We start from the raw sequence: 26,501 nt of genomic DNA, 5'->3' as shown, positions 1-26,501 counted from the left end.
CCTCTGTGCTCGTGACTTCCATGTCACACTCACCTCCCTTTCACCAGAATTCAGCTCTTAATGATAAACAGACAATGGCTTATAATAATCACTAGCTTTATTTCCTTAGGAGATAATTTCCTTTTGTCACAACTCTTCTATTTCAAATCTATTTTTCCTGTCACTAATGAAAAGATAACAATCACATTCCCATTAAGGAAAACGGATATAGGGTAAAAGTCACCATTCCAACACAAGTATGGTCGGAATTTTATTTTTCCCCTTTCCTTTTTCCCCCCAAGAGTATATGATATATGCTTATCTAGTTTGTGTTCTGTGTTTTTCACTTAACATTGTATCATGCTTATAACAGAAGGATCTTTCCATGCTATGAGACCTCATAACCATCTACTTAAATATACTCTACACATTGAAGGATGTTCAAATACATTATTCATTTCACTGTCAGATATGCCAAGCAAAGTCATCTAAAGAATTTGAAAGATAAAAACTCAAGGAACCTAAATATTTTTGACTGTTAAATGTCAAGCTTAAAAAAATAAACCTCTGGAATTCCCTGTCAGTCCAGTGCTTAGGACTCTGCACCGCACTTCCACAGCAAGGTACAGGGGTTCATCCCCTGGTTGGGGACCTAAGATCCCACATGCCACACAGTACGACCAAAAAAAAAAAAAAAATCTCTAAAAGTATATGGAGGGCAACACATGAAAAATGGTCAAGATCATTCATGTTCAAGGAAATGTTCCCCAGTACATTCCAGCTAGAAAGGGAAAGTTAAAAAGATCAGCAATGTCAAGTGCTGACAAGAATGCAGAATAGCTAGAATTTTCATACATCATTAGTGAGATTAGCAAATGGTATAGCCACTGAGAAAATAGTGTGATAATTTCTTACAAAGTTAACCATGCATTTGCCATGACTTAGCAATTCCAATGCTGGGCATCTACCCAAGAGAAATGAGAGCATATGTCTGCTAGACCCCTATGTGAATATTTACAGCATCTTAACTTGTAACAGCTAAAAAGTAGAAACAGCTCAAATGTCCAACTGGTGAATGGATATACAGAGTATGGTACATCTGCACAAAGAAATGGGCCTCCTGGGTGGCTCCATGGTAGAGAATCTGCCTGCCAGTGCAGGAGACTTGGGTTCAATCCCTGGGTCAGAAAGAGCCTCTGCAGGAGGAAATGGCAACCCACTCCAGTATTCTTGCCTGAGAAATCTCATGGACATAGGAGCCCGAAGGGCTACAGTCCATGGTGTCACAAAAGAGTCAGACATGACTTAGCCACCAAACAACAAAATAACAACAAATACTCCTCATTAATAAAAAGCAAAGAATTACTGAAAAATGCAACAACAGGATGGATCATAAAACATTATGCCATTGTGAAGTCAGACACAGAAGGCTGCTCCCAACTGTTTTTACTCAAACACTTCTGACACTAAATGTGTGGGTGATTTTCACACCAACAACCCCTTTGCCAATTCTCCAGACACCAAGTGGGTGTCCTACAGTTCAATTCAATTCTGACATAAAGTACCCAGAGTTAGCATCAGATTCCACAGATTTAAAGGCTTAGTCTCACGAGACTGCCTTCACTTCAGATTCCATTCTCAAGTCCCAGGTTGCCACCCGTACTTGTGACCAATCAGCTATAAATTGGGAGTTCCCATGACTCATTTGTCAAGGTTGATAATTTGCTAGAATGGATCACTGAACTCAGGGAAACACTTTGTTTACATGCAGTGATTTATTATAAAGTATACATTTCAGAACAGCCAGATGGAAGAGATTCATAGGGCAAAATATGGAGGGGAGGAGTGGCAGGGAGCTTCCATACCTTAGCTGGGCACACTACTCTCCCAGTACCTTAGGGTACTCACCAGCCAGGAAGCTCTCTGTAGTTTAGGGGGTTTCATTACATAGGTGTGATCAATTATTTTATTGGACATTAATAATTGAACTCAGTTTTCAGTCCGTCTCCCCTCCCCAGAGGTCAGGGGAAGGGGCTGAAAGAGCCAACCTTCTAATCATGCCTTGGCCTTTCTAGAGACTAGCCCCCATCGTGAAGTTAGGAAGCGTGTCTCCAGCCACCAGTCACTTAATTAGCATGGAAAAGATACTCTTATCACTTCCAAGGTTCCAAGGGTTCTAGGAGCTGTATACCAGGACCTGAGGATAAAGATCAAATATATGCTATCATGCCACAGTTACATACTATGTCATTCCATACAGACTTCCCAGGTGGCACAGTGGTAAAGAATCTGCCTGTCAATGCAGGAGATGCAAGAGATAAGAATTGGGTGGGGCAGATCCCCTGGAGGAGGGCATGGCAACCCACTCCAGAGAATCCCATGGACACAGGAGAGAGTCGACACTACTGAGCATTCAGGCATAGGGGAAGCAGGTACCAGGTGCTTTAGTTAAGGAGAGGATTGACTGCAAAGGAGCAGAAGGGAATTATCTGGGCTGTTCGAAATGTTCTACATTGGAATGGTAGTTATTTGACAAAAGAACTTTGTCAAAATTCATTATACTTTATAAAAGGAGTGTGAACAGTATATAAACATACCTTAATAAATATGACTTCAAATAAAAGCTATTTCCTTCTGTCACCTTTTGCAAATGTCCCTTGCCCCTAAAAAGTGTGACTGTAAGTGGGTGTAAAGGAAGGAATAAAAGTTCATCAGTGAACAGCTGGTCTGACTTCCACACAAGTGTCCACTGTCCACGGTAAGCACCAAGAGCAGAACATGATTCAGTAGTATTCTTCATACATCTTTGGGCCAAAGCTTCTGTTCCTCCCTGATTTCAGCCTCAGAGTTCCTCCTCTTTTGGTCCTTCTGCTGTGCCTTTCAGTTCTGGAGACTGAGTAGCTTGAATAACTTCCTTTGGTTGCATCTCTTTACTTTCCTTTTTCTGTTTCTCTTCTGCCTTTTGTTCTTCAGCCTCAAGTCGGTAATTGATGCCCAGGCCGATGAAGAGATAGATGCCAGAGACAATAAGGATTATGCCACATGCCCAATATGTGTATTTATAGTCTCCATATATGTCATTGAGACGACCTAAGGATGTCCAAAAAAAAAAGTTATGTGGGTAAACAATTATACCCTTTCCCAAATAAAGGTTAAGGATCCTTTCAAAGAGCCTATAAATGGCAAATTAGTCTAAAAAGAAACTGCTCAAAATTGTATGATCTTTTGTTTATGATGTAACACTGATTTTGGGGTGTCCCTGCACATTCTGTTATCTTTAGCAACTTGAAAATAATTAAATCTTGGCAAATTTGAATGGAGAAAGTCCTGGAGATCACTTAGAATCAATTCTCTCAATATCCAATGGAAAAATTTGCTCAAAAGAGGTTTAGGAGTCTTGACCAAGGCCACAGAGCTAATTCCAGTCTCCCAGGCCAATGCACTCTTTCTGACATCAGCATTTCCCAAAGAGCATTCCTGGGAACGCTCACCCTCTGCTAAAACATTAACTAACAGCCATACTTTCCACCATTCTAACCTCAAAACAGGAAGATTCTATCATCATTCCCACTGTATAACATAAAAACTGAAGTACAGAAACTTTAAGGAAGTCATCCACGGTCACAAAGCTTTAAGTGAAACAAGTTGGCTTTAAACCCAGGGAGTCTGACTCTGAGGCGTGCACCCATAACTTCTTTGCTTCAGGCTACCTCCCTAACATTTGCACAGTCAAGTAAATTTGGAAATGACATATCATAGTCTTTTCTATTCAAGTTTTTATGAGGTCTGATATTAAAGAAACTTATTTAATCCTCGTTATAGTAAAATTTATTAGCAACTCATCAAACTAGTATTAAGAAATAAACTTTGGAAAACTTGACACATATAAAGACTATCATAACCAATTCAAATATGATTCCATATGGTTTTCCAATGCAGGGCATCACTCACTCAGCAATACTTAGTTTCTATATATACAGCCCTGGGTCTGCTAAGCCCTGAGTGGAGAGACAGCAAAGGCGATAACAGTTCAGTGGAGAAGAGAAATGTTAATCCAATAACCACACAGACTGTGACCAGTGCTACAGGTGTGTTTGAAGGCAGATAATAGGGGTTTGGGGCTAGCAAGGAGGGTCAGGAAGGCTTTTTTAAAGTGTAAACTTAACCAAGACTTACAGGAGGATAAGAGTTAATCTAAGAGAAAGGAGATGGGAAAAGGATCCGGGCAGAGAACAGCCAGTGCCAAGGCAGGTGGTATGGGGAAACACCAGGTGTGAGAGGGGACCACAGAGAGCAAACTGGGTGGTAGGAAATGAGTCTGGAGAAGGTGGGCCAGGCCATGCAGGAACCGGGAGCCATAGTAGGGAATTTCATCTTCACCCTAAGAACGCGGGAAGCAACTGGAGTGTCCTAAGAGACTGGAGAACAGCTAGAGTGGATATGGGTAAAGTTAGAAGGCTACTGATAGAAGATCAGAGACCAGGATAAGAGCAGTAGTAGTGATGGAGGAAAAAATGAACGGGTTAGAAAGAGATTTAAGAAGCAAAAAAGAACAGGATTTGAAACCTCCTTGGATATACTGGGTTGGCCAAAAAAGTTCATTTGTGTTTCTGTAAGAGCTTATGGAGGAGAGAAGGTGGAAAAGTTTTGACAGGTCAGCAGTGGGTCTTTCATTATGTGTCCTTCTTAACTTTATAGTGCATAATCTCAAAAACATGCATCACATCCAGAAGTCCAAATTATTGTTGTATGTTGTATTACCGATAATTTAAAAATGTAAACTGCTTAGCACTGACTGAGAGAATAATACCTCAGGTTTTATGGTCACTTCTTAGCTATGTGATCCTGGGCAAGTTATTTCACTTTCAAAAGCCTCTATTTCTTTAAAGTGGGAACAATAATAGTCTGACATCATAGTCTTGCAATATATGACAGAATATAGAAATGATTAGGACAGTCCCTGGTATACTGTGAGCCCGCATCTGCTACCTACTGTTATTATTTTAAATATTACTTTTGAAACAAATTCCACAATTAAAAAGAAATCACCAACAGTATTTTAAAGGTAGTTATACATTTTTCTACAATAAATGTTAGGATTTTTTTAAATCAGGAAAATTATTAGAAATAAAATTTATAATAGCTATAATAGCTTTTTATTCCTCTTTCAGCTTGATGCTTCACTTTAATTCAGTTCTATAAGTATTTGAGCAATTATGCTGTGCCAAGCACTGTGTCAGCCCTGAGGGTACAGAAATGAGGACTATCAAGCAGCACACTGACTTTTGTTTCCATCACCTTCCCAATCTTCTCTGCCTGTTTTATGTTAATAGAACCATAGAAACTGGGAGACATACTGTACCTAAAACTGGTGGTCCCAGGAGGACAGGACAGCACTCCACAATGGTCACCAATCCCACAGCACTGGAGAATCTCTGGGGTCCCACAAGGTCCATCAGCGTTTCAAACAGTACGGCACCAAACCACCCAAAAGCAAATCCAAGGACTCCCGAGTAGACACAGAACCCTATGTAGCTGGAAGATAAAGGTACTAGCATATGACATACTCCGTTCATGGTAATAGAAGCAGCCAAAAAGTACTGAATCCGTGGTCTTACCCACTTTGTGTTGGCTACAAATCCCATACAAGGTCTGGCTACCATGTCAACAAAAGCCAGAATGGAAAGAAGGAAGGCAGCCTTCTCATTAGAGTAACGTTGACTCTTGGCGTAATTGCTAATAAAGACTAAAGGCGTAGCCACCCCAAAAGACACGATCATATTCCCAGAGAGGTACAGCAGGAAGCCTCTGTGCTTCAACAGGGACAGGTCCAAAAGTTTGTTAACTCTTTGAAAAAGTGATTGTTTCTCCTTTGGGGAGTTTCCGCCATTAACTCCTGTCTTTGGATTACCTGCCCCCTTGTTTGTATCACATTTTCCAGCTTCCTGAAGGAATTCTTTAGACTTCTCTTTCTCTGTAGTGGTTGGCTTGGGCCCTATTGGTCTCATCAGGGCTCCAGCCACACAGCAGTTTAGTAGGAGGCCCCCCAGAATTAGGAAGCTTCCTCTCCAGCCAAAGGTAGCAAAAAGAGCCTGGTTGAGGGGGGCCATGGCAGAGAGGAACACAGGGCTGCCTGCCATGGCTAGTCCACTTGCTAACGGCCGCTTCTTGTAGAAATACTTGCCAATGATGGTCAAAGCTGGATTTAAGTTGAAGGCAAGCCCAAGACCTGGGGAGAGGAGAGGAAAAAAAGAGTCACATACTATCAGAAACATATTTGGAAATGATTAACTAGGGAAAGAATTGACATGGAAAGAGGTCAAAATCATGAGAGGCTATTATAACTAGTGGGTCATGAAGTGGACTATTATCAAATAAATACAGACATAAAATCTCTTTATGCAGCAAATACTAGATTTATACACACACATACACGTGTGAGTGTGTGTGTGTGTGTGTGTGTGGCATGCCATGTGGTTTGCAGGATCTTAGTGCCCTGAACAGGGATTGAACCCATGCCCCCAACAGTGGAAGTGTGGAATCTTAACCGCTGCATCACCAGGGAAGTCCCTAAAAAATGTATATTATTAAAAACAATTCTTTTCACTTTAGCAACAAAAAGAACAATAGAGAGTCTTTGTCCAATTTCATAATTACAAATGTATTAGAAGTATTGGAAAAGGATAAATAATTGGTGGGCCTACCCTCACAAATAAATAAACATATTGTACAGCTACAGTAATAGAATAGAACACTTACTCAAAATTGAAAAACTGATTTCTAAAAGTGGGAAGAAAGTCCAGAAATAGAACCAAAAGATACATTTAAATTAATAGGGAAAAAATGGATTTTTCAGCTAATGGGGTTGGGACAGTAACTATACTGATAACCTTTTAAGTGGTCTTCCAAACTTGCTTTTCTACAAGGTAAACCAGGTTAGGGTGCTTGCCCGTTTCCATCTCTCTAATGACTGCCTGTCCATAACTTTTCACTCTGGATTAAGAAGTCCTATGACTTGGCTCACACCTACCTCCCTGCCCTCACTTCAGTCTGTTCTTTTTGTGCAAAGTGGAACTATTACTCTAGGTTTCCACAGAGCCTTCTCCTGGCTATCATTCAGATCTCAACTCAAAATCACAATCTCCTTCCCTTTAGGGAACATTCGATCCTTCTCTATCAAATTCTGTTTTAAGTCTTTGCAAAGCCCTTATTACTACCTGAATTTTTCTTATTTATTCACTTATTTGTTGGCCTGTTTATTGTCTGATTCCCTCCACTAAAGATCAGGAATTTTGCTTGTCATGTTGGTCTCCCCACAGAGCTTGAACCAGTGCCTGGCATATAGTTAGGGACTCAATGAATAGTTGCTGAGTAAATTAATGACATGAAATAATGAACAGGTTGAATAACCACATGGGAACAAATAAAGTTCTATTCCTTCTTTGTGTTATTCAGATATTCCAGATGAATTAAAATATTTAAATATTTAAGAATTTAATGCAGTAAAAGTATAGATTTAAAAAGATAATTGCCTATTATTAGTATTATCTCAGGTCCTGCAGGTGGGGCTGTAAATTATTAAAACCTTTCTAAAAGAGTACTTGACCAATCGTATCCAAAACCTTTTCTTCCCCCAGCAATTGCACTTCTCCAAATTTATCCAAAGAAAATTATCCTTTTCAAAGATGCATACAGAGGCACTCTCATACAAACACTGTTTATTAAGAGTGAAAATACAAACAATCTAAATGTCCTTCAATTAAAGTGAAATAAATTATAGTACATCTATCCAGTGAAAAAATAATAGCTGCTAAAGTATATTTACTGAGATGGGGAAACTATTAATATGTACATGATGTATTACTAAGTAAAAAAAACTGGTTACAAACATTTCACATAATCTGGTCAGTTTTCATTCCAATCCCAAAGAAGGGAAATGCCAAAGAATGTTTAAATTACTGTATAATTGTGCTCATTTCACATGCTAGCAAAATAATACTCAAAATCCTTCAAGTTAGGCTTCAGCAGTACATGAACTGAGAACTTCCATATGTACAAGCTGGGTTTAGAAAAGGCAGAGGAACCAGAGATCAAATTGCCAATATTTATTGGATAATAGAGAAAGCAAGGGAATTCCAGTAAAACATCTATTTCTGCTTCATTGACTATAGTAAAGTCTTTGACTGTGTAGATCACAACAAATTGGAAAATTCTTAAAGAGATGGGAATATGAGCCCACCTTACCTGCCTCCTGAGAAACCTGTATGCAGGTCAAGATGCAACAATAGAACTGACATGGAACAACAGACTGGTTCAAAATTGGGAAAGGAGTATGTCAAGGCTATATATTGTCACCCTGCTTATTTAACTTATATGCAGAGTACATCATACGAAATCCTGGGCTGGATGACTCAAAAGATTGAATCAAGATTGCTGGGAGAATTATCACAATCTCAGATATGCAGAGGATGCCACTCTAATGGCAGAAAGGAAAGAGAAACTTTAGAGCCTCTAGATTAGGGTCTTTCACCTCATCTTTCACCTCAGCCAGAGTGAAAAAGCTGGCTTATAACCCAACATTCAAAAGACTAAGATCATGGCATCTGGCTCCATCACTTTGCAGCAAATACAAGGGGGAAAAGTGGAAACTGTGACAGATTTTATTTTCTTGGGCTCCAAAATGACTTTGGAATGGTGACTGCAGCCATGAAATTAAAAGATACTTGCTTCTTGGAAGGAAAGCTATGACAAACCTAGACAGCATATCAAAAAGCAGAAACATCACTTTGCTGACAAAGGTCTGTATAGTCAAAGCTATGGATTTCCCAGTAGTCATGTATGGATGTGAGAACTGGACCATAAAGAAAGCTGAGTGCCAAAGAACTGGATGCCAAGGATATCAAACCAGTCAATCCTAAAGGAAATCAATCCTGAATATTCATTGGAAGGACTTATGCTTAAACTGATGCTCCAATACTTTGGCCACCTGATGCAAAGAGCCAGCTCATTGGAAAAGACCCTGATGCTGGGAAAGACTGAGGACAGGAAGAGAAAGGGGTAACAGAAGATGAGATGGTTAGACGGCATCACTGACTTAACGGACAAGAGTTTGCACAAACTCTGGTAGATAGTGAAGGATAGGGAAGCCTGGTGAGCTGCAGTCCATGGGGTCACAAAGAGTTGGACATGACTTAGTAACTGAACAACAATATCCCTTTAAAAAAATTTTAACTTTATTGGAGTATAACAATTTTGTTAGTTTCAGATGTACAGCACAGTGATTCAGTTTTACATATACATATATTCATTCTTTTTAAGATTTTTTTTCTCTTACAGGTTAGCACAGAGTACTGAGTAGAATTCCTTGTGTTATTGTCCTTGTTCATTATCTTTCTTAAATACAGTAGTGTGTGCATGTTCATCCCAAGCTCCTGATTTATCCCCTACCCCTCAACATTTCCCCTTTGGTCACCATAAGTTTTTTCCAATATCTATAAGTCTGTTTCTGTAAATAAGTTCATTTGTATAATTTTGAAAAATTAGATTCCACATATAAGTGATATCACAACATTTGTCTTTGACTTACTTCACTTAATCTCATCCCTTTTTGTTCTAAAAGTTCTATGTGTATAGAAGAATTTTTAAAACAAAAATTTTTGTTTTGTTTTTAGAAAGAATATAGAAAACTGTAGAAAAATCAGTGGATATGGCATAAAAATGTTTTTTTTTTTTTTCTTTTTCTTTTTTTTTTTAAGTCCAGGTTCGATGCACGATACTGGACAAAATGTTTTTTAAATAAATCTTATTGGAGTATAGTTGATTTACAATGTTGTGTTAGTTCCAGGTGTACGGAAAAGTGAATCAGCAAAGTGAATCGTTATACATGTACGCACATCTACTCCTGTTTTTTTTTTAAGATTCTTTCCCATATATGCCATTACAGAGTATTGAGTAGAGTTCCCTGTTCTATACAGCAGATTATTATAAATTTATCTTCTTTACACATAGAAGTGTGCATATGTCAATCCCAATCTCCCAGTTTATCCCTCACCCACCATGTTATCAAAATATTAATGGTAGTTTTCTCTGAACTGTAGAGCTTTGGGTGTTGACAGTATTTATATTCAGCAGTTCTGTTTTTTAAATTTAGCTATTAGAAATGGAGTTTTCCCATGTGTGCCCTTTATCCTTTGAAATGTATCTGGCTTTTCTATCAGAAAACTCCTTCTATGTATCTGACATTCTCTCTTTCTCCAATTTGAGCCAGTGTCTTCTTAGGCAGAAGGGGAAACGAGTGGAATGGTTAATGACCTCCCTTTCAACAACTTTTTACCTATCACTGCTATCTTCTTTATAAAAAAAAAAAAAGAAAGAAAAAGAATTCTCTTTCACTGTATTCATTCAATAAAAAATAATCACTCATTAAGTGTGATTACTTTTACACTTAATGTGAACTTTCTTTAAAGACTGCTTTTCTAATACTATTAAATTAATGTATCAACAGCTCTAAAACATAGTGACCTAGTAATTTTCTAACAAAGAATTTTCATTTTTCAAAAGAATTGGCAAATGGATGCTATAAATAGTCCACAAAGAAATTATTGCCTGAAAAGGCATTAGTACAACTCACCTACAATAACTCCGATACAAAGGTAAAGTTGCATCACAGTGCTACAGAAGGAAGCTGCAATCAAGCCACAGCCTGACAAGCAGCCACCAAGAATCATGACGGGGCGACTGCCATATTTATTCACCAGGACACTGCTGATAGGACCTATGAGAGAACAGACAGGTTAGTAACAATATAGAGGAGAAGCCCAGCCCTCCCATCCACACCTGCTCATACCATTATTGACATGACAGCATGCCATCCCAGAAAATAAACAGATAGAAGATAGTGCTAAAGAATATTGCCTTCTATCTTTATTTCAGAGTCACAGGTTTGTCTTAGGGAAAAAAAATATAGTATTGATTATACATCTTCTATATACCTAGGACATGTTAGATGGGTTTTAACTGAAGTATGAAAGACCATAAGCTAACTCTTTTAAGGCAGAAGAGGCTGCAAGTACTCTGATTATAAGTGCTTATAGGATTCTTCATATATCTAGGATATTATCCACAGATATGTAGCAAGTTTGCTTATTTTAAATTTTTTAAAAGATATTTTAATTTATGTATTCAGTTGCTCTGGGTCTTAGTTGCAGCATATGAACTCTTTAAGTTGTGGCATGTGGGATCTAGTTCCCTGACCAGGGTTGAACCTGGGCCCCCTGCCCTGGGAGCATGAAGTCTTAGCCACTGGACCACCAGGGAAGTCCTTGTTTTAAAATTTTAGATGGAATTTAAACATACACGACTGATGAGATATATGAGCCAGTCTGATCATACTTCTGACTTAAGGGCATATTTACTACAAACTACCTAAAATATTGTTTCTCATAGAAAATAACAAAAACCAAAACAGGCCTACAAAATAAGAATGCCTACCATCACCACTTTTCTTCAACATTATACTGGAGGTCCAAGTCAGTGCAGTAAGACAGGAGGAAAAAAGGTGTAAGAAAAGGAAGAAACCAAAGTATCAGTATTTGTAGAAGATTTGTTTGTCTATCTAAAATTTTTGAAAAAGAAATCTACCAATAAACTACTGGAAGTAAGAGTTTAGCAAGCTTACAGGATATATGATTAAAGTACAAATATCAATTACCTGTCTATACCCAGCAGCCAATACAAAACATATTTTTAAAGAAAGCTATCCTTTATAATGACACTGTTTTCTATTATAAGTGAACCAACAGAGCACACAATTGCTATGTTTCATTGTTAGAGTGAAAAACATGATTCTAATCCCATAACTCCAATAACTAACATTTCAATTATTTTTACTGATAAAGATATCAAGAGCAAAAAGTACTTAATACAGAACTTCTGTCTACCCACTGAAAGTTAAAAGAGCAAGCCTTCATGGGTACTTACCTCCAGCATACATGACAGCAAACACGATGGAAGATAACCATGACACTTCGCTGGTGCTGGCTTTAAATATTTCTCCAATTTCTTTGTAAAATACACTAATAGATTTGCCAAATGCACAAGCGAAGCCAATGGAAATGAAAGCTCCAACTACCACTGCCCACCCCCAGCCTCCATCTGGTGGGGTATATCCAGCTGGACCTCCATTTGATGGTGGCATTGTAAGTAAAGATGAATTCTAAAATCCAGTTCAAATCCAGATATCTAAAGGGTATGAAATAAAAACAGTACAGAACAAGCAGATCAATACCAAAGCACTTCCAGAAAATCCCTTACATTTCTGAAATAAATAAATAAAGGCATATAGCCTAAATTTTCTAAATAAAAGGTCAAACATTAGATTCTCATTTAATGGGCTGGAAAGTTATCTCAGTAAAGTTTGTTTTTCATCCAGACGCTTAGACTTAAGTTTTTTGTTGTTTTACTATTATGTGACTAGAAAGGGAAAGTGAAGTTGCTCAGTCGTGTCCGACTCTTTGCGACCCCATGGACACCAGGCTCCTCCGTCCATGGGATTTTCTAGGCAAGAGTACTGGAGTGGGTTGCCTTTTCCAATCAAACCCAGGTCTCCTGCATTGTAGACAGACGCTTTACCGTCGTCTGAACCACCAGGGAAGTCTCCATATGTGACTAGAAAGATTCCTAAATGATAGCTAGCCAATACAGTTTAAATCTGCAAAATGAATCCTGATATCAGAGACTAGTAGTTTTAAACCAAAGATTTCACTTTTTCTTAAGCCCCAGCATTAGTGAAAAACATAGCTAGAAAAAGAAATTTAATATGATTATGAATTACCAGCAGGTGGGAGAAGTTAAGAGCAGATTTACCAGTCTAGAGAAATTAAGTTCTCCTTGGATTTACTTAAACCGGATTCTATTTTATGTCAAAATTAACAACAATGATATGTTATCATACACATTTCTGGCCACCCTAACATTACCTGGAGAGATCTAGTACAATATTGATACTGTACAATGACAATATGATATAAATGATATAAAATGGTTAACAATAACAATATCACATTTCACTATTCCTTTTTAATACAAATTCTACCTTCCTCTCCATAGAAATTAACTTTTAAATAGCTCACATTCTAACTAAACACTTCAAATATAATTTAGAAAGTGATGCTGTAGTGATTAAAAAAAAAAACTCAGAAAGAGTTCTGCCTGAGAAGCTAAAAGACTAAGTTTTTAAAATAAAACTTTTATAGAAGTTTCTAAAACCTTTATAAAATTATAAAACTCCCAGAGTTTGCTAACTTTTGTTAGACTTTTTATTACTCTTATAGATAGTAGTTATAAAAAATAATTTTCTATTAGTTGCTGGTGTATAAAGACACAACTTATTTGTTTAAATAATAGCTTTACTGAGATATAATTCACATATAAAACTTTAAACTTTATATTTCAGTGGTTTTCAGTATATTCACAGAACTATCAACTATCATCACTAATATCAAGCATTTTTATCACCCTTGAAAGAAACCCTGTACCCATTAGCAATTTTATTGCTAAATATTATTTTTTTATGATATTGTAAATCAAATTGTTTTCTGAATATCACTTTTGGATTTTTCATTGCTAATGTCTAGAAACTGATTTTTTGATGTTAATTTTGCAGCCTGCAAATTCGCCAAACTCATTTATTAGTTCTAATAGGCTTACCTAAGTATCTGTGGATTTCTCAGGATTTTTTATTTACAAAAGCACGTAATCTGTGATAATTTTACATCTCTTTCATTGCCTAATTCCTTGGCTAAAACCTCAAGTACATGTGGTGAAAGCAAACATCCTCATCTTATTTCTGACCTTAGAAAGAAAGCTTTCAGTATTTTACCATTAAGTGTGCTGTTAGCTGTGGGTTTTTGTAGATGCCCTTTAGCTCAGATGGTAAAGAATCCACGTGCAATGCAGGAGACCCAGGTTTGATCCCTGGGTCAGGAAGATCCCCTGGAGAAGGAAATGGCAACCCACTCCGGTACTCTTGCCTGGAGAATTCCATGGACGGAGGAGCCTGGTGGGCTATAGTCCATGGGATCGCAAAGAGTCAGACACGACTGTGTGACTAACTTTAACTTTATTAAGTTTGGGAAGTTTCCTTCTATTCCTGGTTGTTGAGTATTTTTATCAAGAAGGATGTTCAGTTCAGTTCAGTTCAGTCGCTCAGTCATGTCCAACTCTGCAACCCAATGGACTGTAGCACCCCAGGCCTCCCTGTTCATCACCAACTCCCAGAGCTTGCTCAAACTCATGTCCATCAAGTGGGTGACGCCATCCAACCACCTCATCCTCTGTCGTCCCCTTCTCCTCCTGCCTTCAATCTTTCCCAGCATCAGGGTTTTTTCCAATGAGTCAGCTGTTTGTATCAGGTGGCCAAAGTATTGGAGCTTCAGCATCAGAAGGACATTGGTCTGTGGCAAATGCTTTGTTATGCATCTATTAAGATGACCTTGTGGTTTGGGACCTTTATTCTATTAATACAGTGTGGTTTGACTGACTCTTTTAAATTTTGACCCACTTACGAATTCCTGTACTCCTGAGATAAGTCCCAGTTCGTCATGATATATAACCCATTTTAAATGTTGTTGGATTCTGTTTGCTCATATTTTGTTGAAGATTTGTGTGTCCACGTTTACAAGGGATGTGTAGTTTTCTCCTCTTGTGATGTCTGATTTTGGTTTCAGGGTAATTCTGGCTTCAAAAAACAAGTTGGGAGGTGTTCTGTTCTTTGGAACAATTTGTAAGAGTTGTGTTTGTTCTTTAAATGTTTCATAGAATTCACCAGTGAAGCCATCTAGGCTTCAGGTTTTCTTTGTGGGTAGTTTTTTTTTGGTGTGTGTGATGATTATGTCAATCTTTTTACTTTCTATAGGTATATACAGATTGTCTATATCTAACTTGAGTCCTTTAACAGTTTGTCTTTCTATAAATGTATTTATTTCATTTAGGTTATCTAATTTGTTGGTCTGCAATTGTTCATAGTATCCCTTTATAATCCCCTTTTTATTTCTGTAAGATTAGTAGTGATATATGAAGAGTTGCTCAGTGGTAAAGAATCCACCTGCTAATACAGGAGACATGGGTTAGGAAGATCTTGGGTCAGGAAGATCTTGGGTCAGGAAGATCTTGGGTCAGGAAGATCTCCTGAAGAAAGGAATGGCAACGCACTTCAGCATTCTTGTCTGGGAAATCCATGGGCAGAGGAGCCTGGCAGGCTACAGTCCATGAGGTTGCGAGAGGCAGACATGACTTACAGGCTAAACAGCAACAATGCCATGAAGAGTTTCAAGAGTACGATTAGAGGGAACAGGCCTCACAAAATCGACCTCACTTCTAACACCATCTGCAAGTTTAGGCATTGGAGGTGCGGGTGTGTGGTGGGAGGTAGTTTCACAGTCAGGTTTGGCAATTCTACAGGACTCACAGAATTTACTGAAAGCTATTATACCCATGATACAGGGGAAAGGACACAGGTTGAAATTAGCCACCGGAAGAAATGCACAGGGTAGGGTTTGGGAGAGGTTCAAGTGGGGAGGTTTTGATCATCCTCTTTCCATGAAGTCATGGAAGCATCACCTTCTCCCAGTCACAATGTGTGACAATACAGAGTATCACCAACCAGGGAAGCTCACCTAAGCTTTTAGTGTCTAGAATTTAATGGGACTTGATCACACACTGCCCACATGACTGCTGAGTGTTAGTCTCCAGCTCTTTTGGAGATTGGAAAAAAGACAATATGGCTAAAAGGCCTAGCAAAGACACTCTTATCAGACAGGACTTTTCAGAGGGCTAGAGATCATATTCCTTGTTTTTCATAAGGTTAATTCTTTACTATACCTACTGTATCTTGCATTTCTGACTTCAGTAATTTGAGTCTTTTCTCTTCTTGGTTAGTCTGGCTAAAAGTTTGTCAATTTTATTGATTTTTATCAAACAATCAAACTTGGTTTTATTGACTTTTTGTACTTTCTAGTTTATTTCTGTTCTAACCTTTATTATTTCTTTCCCCATTTGCTTACATTTAATTTGCCCTTTTCTCCCCACATTTCTTACGGTAAAAGTTTCCGTTATTGAGATTTTCTCTGTTTTTAAATATAGATGTATATAGCTATTGATTTCCTGCTAAGCACTGTTTTAGCTGTATTCCAGAACCTTTGATATTTTGCATTTGTTTTCATTCATCTCAGTGTGTTTCCTAATTTTTTTTTTTTTTACAATTCATCCTGTGAACCACCACTGGTTATTTAGGAATGTGTTGACAATTTTCACATATTTGTTCATTTCACAAATTTTCTTTTGCTATTCATTCCTGATTTTATTTCACTATAATCAGAGAACATACTCAGTCCTTTCAAATGTACTGAGACATGTTTTATGGCCTAAGGATGGTCTATCCTGGAAAATGTTCTGTATGTTACTTGAGAAGAATGTGTTTTCTGCTGTTGTTAGATAAAATATTCTATGGATGTTTGTTAGATTTATTTAGTTTATACTCAGTATGTACTTGGTTGTTCAAGTCTTCTATTTCTTAGTTGATTTTCTGCCTAGTTATTTTATTGAAAAAGTGAAGTAGCTCAGTCATGTCCAACTCTTTGCAAACTCATGAACTGTAGTCTACCAGGCTCCTCTGTCCATGGGATTTTCCAGGCAAGAGTACTGGAGTGGGTTGCCATTTCCTTCTCCAAGGGATCTTCCTGACCCAGGGATCAAACCCAGGTCTTCTGCATTGCAGGCAGACGCTTTACCCTCTGAGCCACCAGGGAAGCTTATTTTATTGAAGTTCTGTTGAAATCTTCAACTATTGTTACTGAGTTGTCTATTTCTCTCTTTAATTCTGTCAGTTTTTGCTTTATGAATTTTAGGGCTCTGTGGTTAGGTGAATATATGTTTATAATTTGGAGAAGGAAATGGCAACCCACTCCAGTATTCTTGCCTGGAGAATCCCATGGACAGAGGAACCTGCCAGGCCATAGTCCATGGGGTCACAAAGAGTCAGACACCACTGAGTGACTAACAACAACAACATGTTTATAATTGTTATATCTTCATAGTGGATTAACCTTTTACCATCATAACATGTACTTATTTATGTCTAGGTCTCTTTGGTTACTGTTTCCCCCTGCATCTGTATACTCTGAGTCAGTCTGCCTTTGAATCTATAATGTGTCTCTTGTAGATAGCATAAGGTTTGATCCAATCTTCCAATCACTGGTCTTTGATTGGAGTGTTTAATCTATTTACATAGTGGCTCAGACGGTAAAGCATCTGTCTGCAATGCAGGAGACCGGGGTTTGATTCCTGGGTTGGGAAGATCCCCTGGAGAAGGAAATGGCAGCCCACTCCAGTACTCTTGCCTGGAAAATCCCATGGATGGCGGAGCCTGGTAGGCTACTGTCCATGGAGTTGCAAAGAGTCAGACACGACTGAGCAAAGGGAAGAAGAAGAAAAATGATAAGGTAGGACTTGAGTCTGCTGTTTTACTATTTGTTTTCTCTGTCATGTCTTTTTTGTTTTTCTAGCCCTCCATCACTACCTTCTTTTATGTTAGGTATATATTTTTAGTGTGCCTCTTTAATTACCTTGTTGTTTCTTTTATTATGCTTTTGGTTATTTTCTTAGTGGTTGTCCTATGAATTACAATTAACATCTTAAAACAATCTAGTCTGGTTTAATACCAATTTAATTGTAATAATGCACAAAAATTTTGCTCCTGTACACTATCCCCTTTCGCACTATTGTCTTACAAATGACCTCTTTATATAAGCCTATCAAAAGTTGTATAATTATTGTTTTAAAATTGGGTTGAAGACAAAAAAAAAATGAGTTTACAAAGAAAAAATACATTTTACTGTCTTACTGTATATTAACCAATGAAGTTGCCGTTACTGGTGGAGTTATCTTTTTTCCATGTGGACGCAAGTTATTGGGTAGTGTCCTTTCAATTCATTCTGAAGGACACTCTGTGGTATTTCTTGTAGAGCAAGCTTGCTGGCAAGAAATTCTCTCACTTTTTATCTGGGAATGTCCTAATCTCCCCTTCATTTTGGAAGATAGCTTTGTTGGATATAGAATTTTTGGTTGACAAGTCTTTTTCTTTCAGCACTTTGAATATTTTCTCCCATTGTCTTCTTGCTTCTATGGCCACTAAAGAAAAATTACCTGTTATCTTATTGAGAGGAGATACCCCCCACATCCAAGGTCAGGGGCGGTGGCCGAGAGGAGCTACCCCATGTGCAAGGTAAAGAGCAGCGGCTGTGCTTTGCTGGAGCAGCTGTGAAGAGATACCCACGTCCAAGGCAAGAGAAACCCAAGTAAGACGATAGGTACTAAGAGAGGGCATCAGAGGCCAGACAGACTGAAACCACAATCACAGACAACTAGTCAATCTGATTACACAGACCACAGCCTTGTCTAAATGAAACAAAACCATGCCGTGTGGGGCCACCCAAGATGGACGGGTCATGGTGGAGAGGTCTGACAGAATGTGGTCCACTGGAGAAGGGAATGGCAAACCACTTCAGTATTCTTGACTTGAGAACCCCATGAACAGTATGAAAAGGCAAAATGATAGGATACTGAAAGGGGAACTCCCCAGGTCAGTAGGTGCCCAATATGCTACCGGAGATCAGTGGAGAAGTAACTCCAGAAAGAATGAAGGGATGGAGCCAAAGCAAAAACAACATCCAGTTGTGGATGTGACTGGTGATAGAAGCAAGGTCCGATGCTGTAAAGATAGGAACCTGGAATATTAGGTCCATGAATCAAGGCATATTGGAAGTGGTCAAACAGGAGATGGCAAGAGTGAACATTGATATTCTAGGAATCAGCGAACTAAAATGGACTGGAATGGGTGAAGTTAACTAAGATGACCATTATATCTACTACTGTGGGCAGGAATCCCTTAGAAGAAATGGAGTGGCCATCATGGTCAACAAAAGAATCCAAAATGCAGTACTTGGATGCAATCTCAAAAATGACAGAATGATCTCTGTTCATCTCCAAGGAAAACCATTCACTATTATGGTAATCCAAGTCTATGGCCCAACCAGTAACACTGAAGAAGCTGAAGTTGACTGGTTCTATGAAGACCTATAAGACCTTTTAGAACTAACACCCAAAAAAGATGTCCTTTTCATTATAGTGGACTGGAATGCAAAAGTAGGAAATCAAGAAACACCTGGAGTAACAGGCAAATTTGGCCTTGGAGTACAGAATGAAGCACAGCAAAGGCTAGTAGAGTTTTGCCAAGAGAATGCACTGGTCATAGAAAATACCCTCTTCCAACAACACAAGAGAAGAGTCTACACATGGACATCACCAGATGGCCAATGCCGAAATCAGATTGATTATATTCTTTGCAGCCAAAGATGGAGAAGCTCTATACAGTCAGCAAAACCAAGACTGGGAGCTGACTGTGGCACAGATCACGAGCTCCTTATTGCCAAATTCAGACTTGAAGAAAGTGGGGAAAACCACTAGACCATTCAGGTATGACCTAAATCAAATCCCTTATGACTATACAGCGGAAATGAGAAATAGATTTAAGGGACTAGATCTGATAGACAGAGTGCCCGATGAACTATGGATGGAAGTTCATGACATTGTACAGGAGGCAGTGATCAAGACCATCCCCAAGAAAAAGAAATGCCAAAAAGCAAAATGGCTGTCTTAGGAAGCGTTACAAATAGCTGTGAAAAGAAGAGAAATCAAAAGCAAAGGAAAAGAGGAAAGATATAAGCATCTGAATGCAGAGTTCCAAAGAATAGCAAGGAGAGATAAGAAAGCCTTCCTCAGTGATCAATGCAAAGAAATAGAGGAAAACAACAAAATGGGAAAGATTAGAGATCTCTTCAAGAAAATTAGAGATACCAAGGGAAAATTTCATGCAAAGATGGGCTCAATAAAGGACAGAAATGGTATGGACCTAACAGAAGCAGAAGATATTAAGAAGAGGTGGCAAGAATACACAGAAGAACTGTACAAAAAAGATCTTCACGACCCAGATAATCACGATGTGATCACTCACCTAGAGCCAGACATCCTGGAATGTGAAGTCAAGTGGGCCTTAGGAAGCATCACTACAAACAAAGCTAGTGGAGGTGATGGAATTCCAGTTGAGCTATTTCAAATCCTGAAAGATGATGCTGTGAAAGTGCTGCACTTAATATGCCAGCAAATTTGGAAAACTCAGCAGTGGCCACAGGACTGGAAAAGGTCAGTTTTCATTCCAATCCCAAAGAAAGGCAATGCCACAGAATGCTCAAACTACCATAGAATTGCACTCATCTCACATGCTAGCAAAGCACTGCTTAAAATTCTCCAAGTCAGCTTCAGAAAAACGTGAACCATAAACTTCCTGATGTTCAAGCTGGATTTAGAAAAGGCAGAGGAACCAGAGATCAAATTGCCAACATCTGCTGGATCATTGAGAAAGAAAGAGAGTTCCAGAAAAACATCTAGGTCTGCTTTATTTACTATGCCAAAGCCTTAGACTGTGTGGATCACAATAAACTGTGGGAAATTCTGAAAGAGATAGGAATACCAGACCACCTGACCTGCTTCTTGAGAAATCTGTATGCAAGTCAAGAAGCAATAGTCAGAACTAGACATGGAACAACAGACTGGTTCCAAATAAGAAAAGGAGTACGTCAAGGCTGTATATTGTCACCCTGCTTATTAACTTATATGCAGAGTACATCATGCAAAATGCCGGGCTGGATGAAGCACAAGCTGGAATCAAGATTGCCAGGAGAAATATCAATAACCTCAGATATACAGATGATACCACCTTTAAGGCAGAAAGTGAAAGAGGAGAGTGGAAAAGTTGGCTTAAAGCTCAACATTCAGAAAACTAAGATCTTGGCATCCAGTCCTATCACTTCATGGCAAATAGATGGGGAAACAATGGAAACCATGGCTGACATTATTTTTGGGGGCTCCAAAATCACTGCAGATGGTAATTGAAGCCATGAAGTCAAAAGACGCTTACTCCTTGGAAGGAAAGTTATTACCAACCTAGACAGCATATTAAAAAGCAGAGATATTACTTTACCAGCAAAGGTCTGTCTAGTCAAGGCTATGGTTTTTCCAGTGGTCATGTACGGATGTGAGAGTTGGACTATAAAGAAAGCTGAGCACCGAAGAATTGATGCTTTTGAGCTGTGGTGTTGGAGAAGATCTTGAGAGTCCCTTGGACTGCAAGGAGATCCAACCAGTCCATCCTAAAGGAGATCAGTCCTGAGTGTTCATTTGAAGGAGTGATGTTGAAGCTGAAACCCCAATATTTTGCCCACCTCATGCAAAGACTTGACTCATTTGAAAAGACTCTGATGCTGGCAAAGATTGAGGGCAGGAGGAGAAGGGGACGACAGAGGATGAGATGGTTGGATGGCATCACTGACTCAGTGGACATGAATGTGGGTAAGCTCTGGAGTTGGTGATGAATAGGGAGCCCTCGCATGCTGCAGTTCATGGGGTCGCAAAGAGTCAGACATGACTGAGCGACTGAACTGAACTGAATCTTATTGAGGCTTAGTTTGTAATGAGTTGCTTCTCTCTTGTTGCTTTCAAGATTCTTTGTCTTTGTCTCTGAGGTTCTATTCGTTTTTCATTTATTTTTTTCCTCTTAGATTTGATAATTGACCGATGTTCAGGTTTACTGATTCTTCTGCCAGCTGAAGTCTGCTGTTGAGTCCCTCTTACAAATTTTTTCACTCAGTTACTCTACTTTTCACCTCCAGAATTTCTATTTGACTTTTTTGTTTTTAAATAACTACTGTGTATTTGATGAGATGTTGTTCCAAATCATTTCTTTTAGTTCTTTAGACATGGTTTTAATTCTTTAAAAAACTTTGTAATAGCTAATTTAAAGCCCTTGTCTAGTAAGTCCAAATGTCTATTCCTTGGGGATAGTTTCTATTTAATGACTTTTCTGTCTACAGATCCTACTTTTCTATTTCTTTGAGTATCTCACCTTTTGCTTTTGTTTTTGTTATTGTTGCAAACTGGACATTTAAAATAATACAATGTGGCAACTGTGGCGATCTGATTTCAGATTCACTTCCTCCCCATGGCTAGTTGTTATTGCTGTTTGTTATTCATGTTGACACTACTACTATTGCCCTTTGTTTAATGAATTTCCTAAATAAATTGTGTGAAGTTTGTATTTTTTGTCATATGTTACTCTTGAAATCTTGCTTAGCTCAGTCATCAGCCAACGGTTGGACAAAAATTTTCTTAAAATGCCTTGAATCAGTCAGTATATCTCCCAGGCTTCACCAAAGGGTTTTATGTGCATGTTGGGGCATGCTTTCAATTATCCAGCAGGCAGCTTACAGTTCTGCCTTAGCCTTCAATTCCTGCTTGTATAGAGCTTCAAGGTCAGTCAGAAGAGGGAGATTCAGGCCTTCTCAGGTCTTTCCTAAGCATGGGCCCAGAGTGCCCATGAGCATGACCTTCTAGTATCCTGGGACTATGGCAGAGCTTTTCAAAGCCCACTGTGAACATCTCACTCCCCAGCTTTTGTTTTGAAGTGCTTGGTCAGCTTTTTGTTGCCCCAGTTGTTTTTCCAATTCAGGCATCTGAGATATTAAGTAATTGCCCCTGATTGTTTTCAACGAATGTCCTGGGGAAAAAACTGTTTGCACTGGGCAAGCTCTGATCAGGTCAAAGGCAAGTCCTGTGAGTTAGAGTTTCCATGACTGTCAGACATGTTGGCTAATAATAATTCTCTAAGATTGGGGCTTTTTTGTGAGTTCCAAACAATTCTGTCCCCACAGTGATTACTACACTGATGAGGTTCAGTTGTTTCTTGATTATATTCTCTTTGGATTACTGCAAGCCTTGGGTTAATTTTGAGTTTTGAAAAGTGAGAGTTTTTTGGGGTGTGTTTTTTTTTTGGCCAATGTTCTTATTGCTTTTATGAAAGAGGAAAGTTTCAGAAGACCTTACTTTACCATTCCAGAAGCAATTCCACTACAGTTGATTTTTGTATATAGTAAACCCACTCCGGTATGGCTCAATGGGTAGGGTCCACCTGCAATGCAGGAGACACAGGAGATGCAGTTTCAATCCCTGGGTCAAGAAGATCCCCTGGAGGAGGAAATGGCAACTCATTCCAGTACTCTTGCCTGAAAAATCCCATGGACAGAGGAGCCTGGTGGGCTACAGTCCAAAGGGTCCCAAAGAATCGGACGTGAATGAGCTACTAAGAAGTCCCCCTTTATCTGAAGTTTTGCTTTCTGCAGTTTTACTCATTGTCAAACTGCAGTCTGAAAATATTACATAGAAAATTCCAGAAATAAACAACTTAATAAGCTTTAAATTGCATGCTATTCTGAGTAGCATGATAAATCTCACACCATCCCACTACCTCTTGCCTGGCATGTGCATCATTCTTGTGCCAGCAGCTCCACGTTGTATGTGCTACCAGCTCATTAGTCATTTAGTAGCTGTCTCAATTTTCAGATTGTCATAGTATGGCAATGCTTGTGCTTAAATAACCTTAATTTTATTATTAAATAAAATTATGTATATAGTGTCTCATCATCAAGAAAAGTATTTACTCCAAAGTTTGCCAAATACATTATCAGATTTGGGAAGTTTCATTCCTAGCTCATTAAGAACTTACTTTAAATCCAGTGACCACTGAATTCAGGTATTTTTCTCCCATAATACCTTCACAAGGCATTTCTTCTTTTATCTGTACAAATAGTGAGTAACATTTATAGATTTTTATTTTTACATGTTAAGCCACCCCTTGCATCCCTAGAATATATCCCACTTGGTCACAATATACATCATTTTTTAAAGTATGTTTCTAAGTTAAATTGTTACTTTGTTTGGATTTTTAAAAAATGTGTCCATAAAGTATTTGGAAATATAATTTTCCCTTCTCATATTGTCCTTTTCTGACTTAAATATCACTTTTATATTAGAGTCATAAAGTAAGTTAGGAGATGTTTTATTTTTTCCTCCTCTCAGAGAGAGATTTTATAAGATTGGAATGATCTACTCCTTTTAAGTTTGGTAGAATTTACTGGTAATACTATTTGGGCACTTTATTTTTTGGGGGGAGATTTCAAATCTTATCTTCAATTTTCTCAACAATTATAGGTCTATTCATACCTTCAGCTGCATTTTGAGTCTATCTTTTTAGGATTTTTTCTATGGCTTCTTCCATTTTGTCAAAGTTTTCAAATTACTGGCATAGAATTTTTATATTTTAATCTCTTTATGGATATAGCTATATCCTCTTTATCACTGATTCTTGTGTTTTCTTTTCCCACTTTAATCTCAGGAATTTATCTATTTTATCAGTTATCTTCAAAGAACATTCTCACAAGAACCTGTCCTGAACAGGTTTTTCCTCCAACTGCAGTATACCCATAAAAAAGAACATTTTCAGTTTATCAATATTTTATTGTACTTTCCTCTTATTTCATTGATTTGCTATTATTTTTACCATCATTTGTATTCTTCCTATTTGGAATTCATTCTATTCCATTATTTATTTATTTTTGGCTACACTGAGTCTTCACTGCTGTACGTGGGATTTCTCTAGTTGCAGCGAGTGGGAGCCACTCTCTAGTTCCGGTGCTCAGGGTTCTCACTTTGCAATGGCTTCTCCTGTTGCGGAGCACAGGCTCTAGAGTGTGAAGGCTTCAGTAATTGTGACACATGGGCCCAGTAGTTGTGTGGTGCAGACTTAGCTGCCCTGTGGCATGTGGAATCTTTCCAGACCAGGAATTGAACTCCTGTCCCTTATACTGGATGGTGGATTCTTTACCACTGGACCGCCAGAGAAGTCCTATTTGATTCCTTTTCAAACATAAAGGCTACTTAGCTGACTAATTTTTAGACTGATTTTTTTTCTAATATGAGCATTTAAAACTATAAATTTGCATACTATATAGTTTTATATGCAGTACTCTTACTATTGTTTGTTCCAAGTGTTTTAAACATTTCCATTGTTAACCACCCCTCACCGCACACCACCCCCCCCAAAAAAAAACAAAGACTTCCCTGGCAGTCCACTAGATAAGACTCTGTGCTACCAATACAGGGGGCGCAGATCCAATCCCTGGTCAGCGAACTAAGATCCTGCATGCCATGTGCATGGCCAAAAGTAAATAAATAAAATTAAAATTTACACTGTGATTTCTTCTTTGACCCAAAGAAGGGGGTTTTTAACTCTCTAAAGGACATCTTTTGTTTGCTTTATTGACTTGTACTTAACAACACTCTGGTGAGATGATATGGTTGGTACAATTCAGTTTTTTGATATAAGACTGGCATTTATGGACTGATATATTAGTTTTTGAAAATATTTCATGTATGCTTAGAAAGAATACACATTTTCTAGCTGTTGGGTTGAACTGTTTTTTGAATTAAACTTTAAAAATTTCTAAATCTTTGCTATTTTTCTATTTTCTGCTTCATCTATTAATAATTGAAGAGAAGTATGTTGAAATCTCCTAATGACGATGTTTCTCAATTTTTCTATGTTATACTTTTGGTAATGTTTACAAGCTTAGTTGGCTGATTTTAATCTCTGAGAAACCTGAGGGCCTAAACTGAGGACACTTTCTTCCACACAGTGGGAGATGCAAATATTTTTCTGGAATAATCTCCCAGAAACTAGGAACTTTATGGACCTGGATGATGTTAGCCAGGATTCCTGGCTTAACATGGAAGCTATGGTTAGTTTTCCTTTGGTGCTGATCCCACGCTTACATTCCAATTACTGGCCCAAGTATGCAAAAAGCACAACCCTATGAAGTTACGTACTACTAATTTCTAAATCAGAGTTGAGCAAATTGAGGAACAGAAAGGTTAAGCACCTTAGGACATGGCATTCAAACCTAACCAGAACGGCTCCCAAGTTTGTGCTCTTAACTACTAGACCATGTTAGCTCTTACTGTTTTCAGTCTCTCCACACCAAAAAAAAAAAAAAAAAGGCTGCATGAAAATGGGGACTTTTTATAGTGACATAGCTCTATATGTCCTTTGGCATCTAATAATAGATACTCAACAAATATTTGATGAACAAAGAAAAGAGGAGGCCAATATAGCCAGAAGAGGAAATGAACGCTTAAACTTGAACTACACACAAGCTGCCCTAAATAAACACTGCAAACTCAGAGCAAATCTATTCCAGCGGTTATTTATCACCCATGTGATGACTCACTTGCATAGTTCCAGCTAAGGAGTCCAAAATCCTGGAGTCACCCTTCTCTCGTGTGCCTGCATGCCCCATATTTTATCGATCTGAATAGCTCTAAATGTGTCCACCTCTCCACCCTCACTGCCACTACACCTTAGATAAGGTCACCATCTCCCATGGGTTAATGCAATAACCTAATTGTTTTCCCTACTTTCCACCTTTCGGTCTCCCCTTTTCTTTCTCCACACTGCAATCCAAGTGATCTTCTGAAAGTAAAGTCTGGTCATTTTGCCTTTTAAACAATTCTTCTCTGGC

At 38.4% G+C, this 26,501-nt stretch overlaps 1 protein-coding gene across 1 annotated transcript in view; it reads right to left on the bottom strand.

Moving 5' to 3' along the window:
- Positions 1–644: 644 nt before the first annotated feature.
- The window catches only part of LOC509911 (monocarboxylate transporter 1), a 34,669-nt gene continuing 8,812 nt past the window's right edge, over positions 645–26,501 (bottom strand). Inside the window, exons 2-5 of the mRNA XM_015464111.3 lie at positions 11,959–12,219; positions 10,610–10,753; positions 5,342–6,208; positions 645–3,069 (exon numbers count right to left, since the gene is read on the bottom strand). Coding sequence (XP_015319597.1) covers positions 2,822–3,069; positions 5,342–6,208; positions 10,610–10,753; positions 11,959–12,175 — 1,476 coding nt within the window. The 5' untranslated portion in view covers positions 12,176–12,219 and the 3' untranslated portion in view covers positions 645–2,821. The remainder of the gene's footprint in view (positions 3,070–5,341; positions 6,209–10,609; positions 10,754–11,958; positions 12,220–26,501) is intronic.

The sequence above is a fragment of the Bos taurus genome, chromosome 3, assembly GCF_002263795.3.
Source record: "Bos taurus isolate L1 Dominette 01449 registration number 42190680 breed Hereford chromosome 3, ARS-UCD2.0, whole genome shotgun sequence".
NCBI lineage: Eukaryota > Metazoa > Chordata > Mammalia > Artiodactyla > Bovidae > Bos > Bos taurus.
The sequence above is the reverse complement of the archived record's forward strand: the minus strand, read 5'-3'. Positions and strand labels throughout refer to the sequence as shown.